This window comes from Mirounga leonina, unplaced genomic scaffold (genome assembly GCF_011800145.1).
Source record: "Mirounga leonina isolate KUSES-001 unplaced genomic scaffold, KU_Mleo_1.0 Mir_101799, whole genome shotgun sequence".
NCBI lineage: Eukaryota > Metazoa > Chordata > Mammalia > Carnivora > Phocidae > Mirounga > Mirounga leonina.
In genome coordinates this window covers 1793562-1798042 of record NW_023270210.1, presented here as the reverse complement: position 1 = coordinate 1798042, position 4481 = coordinate 1793562, and the positions used below count along the sequence as shown (strand labels likewise).

Here is a 4481-nt window from a genome sequence, read left to right as displayed (position 1 = left end):
GCCAGGATAAGTCGGGTTGGGCACTGTGGCGAGGGAGGCCGGGGCTCGGCTGGGACGCGCTTCTGGCACAGCCAGCTGCTCTTCAACCCCAGGTAGGCGGGAGCTGGGGCTGGCGAGGGTGCGGGGTGCCAGGGCCGCTGGGTCGTGGGCACCGCCTTGGGGCGCGCTGGCACCTGGGAGAAGCCAAGGGTCTGCAGAGCCCACTCGCCTGATAGGGCAAAGGCCCTCAGGCACCAGTCCGAGCCCTGAGACAGCAGCTCCTCAGGCCTTAGGGACGCACTACCCCCTGAGGCTGTGGCCCCGGAGCTGGAAGGGAGGACCCCAGGCTTCTAACCCCAAATGGGAAAGCTGGCCGGCCGGGGCTGGGCGCCGGGGGCAGGGCACAGGGTAGGGCGGAGGCCCGCCTGGCTCCCCACCCCCCACAGCCACCCAACCGGCCCAGCCAGGTGGCAGTGAGCCCCACAGGCTGCCACCTCGCCCTGGAGCCCGGAGCCTGCCGCTGGAGCCTGCTGCCGCCGTGCACCACGGAGAAAGTGCGGACCCCAGCCCGAGTGCACCTGCCCCTGCAGCCCTAGGTCAGGGCCCCAGCTCTGTGAGCTTCGTGCGCAGATGGTGCCCTGTGGGGTTGGCAGGAGAGCCAGCTGCCACGCCGTTCTCCACCCTGTTCGGCACCCCAGGCACGGAGGGGAGCCCTAGGCCCATCCTGGGATGGTGTTTCCCTGGGGGAGGGGGAAAGGAACAGCCGGCAACCCGTTGCCATGCCGGAAGCCAAGTGCTGGGTTCCTGGGGGCCATGCCCCCCACCCCGTCCTGTGCACCCCCAGCAGTGTCCTCCACCGGCACCGCCCCCAACCATCAGGCTGTACCTGGCACGACTTTACGAGTCCCCTGAGGCGGGGCTAGATGGAGACAGGTCGCCTGCTCTCTGGCCAGTCTTATTCCGGGCCAAGGGGGTTGGGGGGGTTGGGGAGGAAGGTCTCCTGGACGGGCTGCCTTTGTCAGCACCTCCCTGCCCCCAGCCCGGACAAAGGCAGCCATTGAGGGCCAGGCCTGGCACTTGGACCAGGCACCAAGGCTACCAAGGCTGAGGCTGGCATTGCAGGGGCTCAGCACCCTGACCTTCCCGTGGGGGCTCAGTGGCCTACCCTGTGCCCTTCCCAGGGACCCGGCGGGAGGGGGGGGGTTTGGGGCGGGGACAGAGAGGAGCCGGCTGGCTGGCACGGGGTGGCAGTGGGGTGGGGCTGGCTGTGTGGGTCTCATTTTTCTGGCTGAAAGAAACTGTGTCCTTTGTCCCCAGGTCCCAGGGGGTGTCTCTCTGGGGGTGGGGGGTGGCAGGGAGCCCCCTGGCCAGAAGAGCCCGGGTGGGGGTAAGAGCACCAGATAGTGAGTCCCTGGCCCGGGCCTGCGGACAGAGAGGACATTGTTGGGGTGGAGGCAGGGCTGCCTCGGCCCCGCCACTGTTGACAAAGCTGCCAGCTGTGGTGGAGCCCAGCCGCCAGGCCCTTGGCCCCCTGTCCCCCGCCCCCGGCCTCCCTCCTCCCCGGGCCGCCAAGCCTCAATGGTGTCCCTCCCACTCAGGACAATGCCCCCCACAGCCGTCTTGTGCCCGTCACCACTGCCCTGGGCTAGCTGAACGGAGGAGCCGTGCGTCCCCGGGGACTGCACAGGAGACCCCTCCGTTGCTCCCCTCCGAAACGGTAAGTGCCCGGGGCCCCTGTCCGCAGAGATGTCCCCGGGAGGGCAAGGCAAGGCAGGCCAAGCAGTCCAGGGGAGCCTGGGCCTCGAGGCCCCAGATGCTGTCCCTCTACGCCCTCAGCCACACGCCCCAGACACTGCCAGCGATATTCCAGGTCTAGAGGAAATGCCCCTGTCCCCAGGCCAGGCCTGACCTTCCTGTCTGTGTTCCTGAGATAAGGGGCTTGGGGGCCATCCTCGGGGCTCAGCCTCCAGCTGGCACGCCCACCAGGGCCCGGCCTTGCGTCTCTGCTGCCAAGCTGCAGGGCACTGGGTGACAGCAGGCCTGCTCCTGGCTGGCATGTGCCCACGTGCCCAGCTGTGCAGGACCCTAGCTCAACTGAGGGCCTGGCTTCTGTCCCCTTCTCTGTGGTTCCTGTGCCCAGGGGCTCTGCCCGGCATGGGGTCTCTTTCTGTGCCTCTCTCGCCTGATCACCTCAGCAGCCAGCTGGGAGGTGGGGTGGGGGGCATGGAGCAGGGGCCCCGCTCAAGCCTTCTCTGGAGGCTTGGGGTCCCCACCTGGCCCATGGCAGATACCTTTAGTCTGAGCTCTGAATGGCTGCACGTGGGTAGGTGGGGGAGCCCATGCCTTGCTCCCTCCCCCTGACCGCCCTCTCCTCAGTCAGGCTCCCCCCTCTCTTTTCTCCCATGCCTCCCCGTTAACACCCCCAGGGGCTGGGGCCCACAGGCCAGGGAACAGGCCTCCCCCTCCCCCCACGCCTCGTGTTGTCTCTTGGTGCCCCCCCCCCACCGTCTCCCCCAGCCCCCACGCTGTCTGGCCCTGGGGTCTCCCCCAGCCCCTGCTCTGACCACCTCCCAGCCCTCTGCGGCCGGCCCTGTATTCCTGTGCCCTGCAGTTCTCTGGCTGCCTCAGTTTCTCCCTGGCTCTCTCTCCCTCCCTGGCACTCCTTCTCCCCTCTGGCAGGGGTCCCTCTTTACAGCTGGCCCTAAACCTGCCCTCGATGTCCCTTGTGCTATGGGTGTCCCCCACTCTTGCATGGTGGCCTTGCACCTCTTCATCATTGTCCTCGTCCTTGTCCTTGCCCCCCTTCCCCCTTGCCTGGGTGCTGCCCACCCCTCTGCCTCCCCCATCTCCCCCCATCAGCACCTCCTGCTTCTCCCCTGCGCTGCCCTCCTCTCCTGCCCTTTCCTGTCTCTGTCACGGCCCTTCTGTCATTCACTCAGAGTCCTTCTGTTCGCATTCCCCTGGCTCTTCAGGATCTGCCCCCTCCTTCAACAATCTAGATGCATAAAAAGTAGGAGATGAAAGCAATTCTTTCCTTGGGCACCCATGTGTGCCCCCCGCCCCACCTTCTCCCCGTGCCTTGGATACTCTCTCTCTCTCTCTCTGCTTCTCTCCGTCTCCCTCTGTCTCTTTCTCTGTCCTCTCCCTCCCTTTCTTACCTGCCACTCTTCTAGGTTCTTCCCTCCCTCCCTCCTCCCATCCCTCCGTCCCTCCGGCGCTCTCTCTCCACGCCCTCTTCCCTGGGGCCTTCCTCCGCCCTGACGCGTGCGGGCCTCACTTGGCTCTGCCCCCCGCCCCCCGCAGGCGCCCGTGATGGCTGCCCGGCGCCCCTTCGGCCCCCGCCTCCTGCCCGTGCTCCTGCTGTACCTGCCGCTGCCCCTGGCTCGGGCCCGTCACTTCGCCGCCCCCAACACCACCTTCAACCACTTGGCTCTGGCGCCGGGCCGCGGCACGCTCTACGTCGGGGCGGTGAACCGCCTCTTCCAGCTCAGCCCCGAGCTGCGGCTCGAGGCGGTGGCCGTCACCGGCCCGGTCGTGGACAGTCCCGACTGCGTGCCCTTCCGCGACCCGGCCGATTGCCCGCAGGCCCGGCTCACCGACAACACCAACCAGCTGCTGCTGGTGAGCAGCCGGGCCCAGGAGCTCGTGGCCTGCGGGCAGGCGCGCCAGGGCGTGTGCGAGAAGCGCGGCCTCGAGGACGTGGCGCGCGTGCTGTACCAGGCCGAGGACCCCGGGGACGGGCAGTTTGTGGCCGCCAACGCCCCAGGGGTTGCCACGGTGGGCCTGGTGGTGCAGGCGCCCGGCCGGGACCTCCTGCTGGTGGCCAGAGGCCTGGCGGGCAAGCTGTCGGGCGGGGTGCCGCCCCTGACCGTGCGCCAGCTGGCCGGGCCGCAGCCCTTCTCCAGCGAGGGCCTGGGCCGCCTCGTGGTGGGCGACTTGTCCGACTACAACAACAGCTACGTGGGGGCCTTCGCCAACGCCCGCGCGGCCTACTTCGCCTTCCGCCGCCGCGGGGCCCGGGCGCAGGCCGAGTACCGCTCGTACGTGGCCCGCGTCTGTCTGGGGGACGCCAACCTCTACTCCTACGTGGAGGTGCCGCTCACCTGCCGGGGCCAGGGCCTCATCCAGGCTGCCTTCCTCACGCCAAGTACGCTGCTGGCGGCGTTCGCCGCAGGCCCCGGCGGGGCGCGGGCGGCGCTGTGTGCCTTTCCCCTGGCCGAGCTGGACGGGAGCATGGAGCACGCCCGGCGCTTGTGCTACACGGCCGGCGGCCGGGGCCCCAGCGGCCTGGAGGAAGCCACCGTGGAGTACGGAGTCACGTCCCGCTGCGTCGCCCTGCCCGCCGTGAGTGGCCCCGTCACCCTGGGCTTGGCTCCTGCCGGCTCGCGCTCGCGCGCTCGCTCGCTCGCTCTTTCTCTCGCGCGCGCTCTCTCTTTCTCTCTCTCTCTCTCTTTCTCTCTCTCTCTCTCTCTTTCTCTCTCTCTTTCTCTCTCTCTCTCTCT

The 4481-nt window shown here is 68.6% G+C and overlaps 1 protein-coding gene across 4 annotated transcripts in view; it reads left to right on the top strand.

Moving 5' to 3' along the window:
• Positions 1-4481, top strand: part of PLXNB3 (plexin B3) — a 16352-nt gene continuing 11871 nt past the window's right edge. For 3 of the 4 annotated variants that reach the window (XM_035011229.1, XM_035011220.1, XM_035011212.1), the window contains exons 1-3: positions 1-92; positions 1595-1696; positions 3283-4323. In XM_035011229.1, the coding sequence (XP_034867120.1) occupies positions 3292-4323 (1032 nt within the window). In that variant the 5' untranslated portion in view covers positions 1-92; positions 1595-1696; positions 3283-3291. Of the gene's footprint in view, positions 93-1577; positions 1697-3282; positions 4324-4481 lie in introns of all 4 variants that reach the window. The other variant, XM_035011238.1, reaches the window with a different exon arrangement.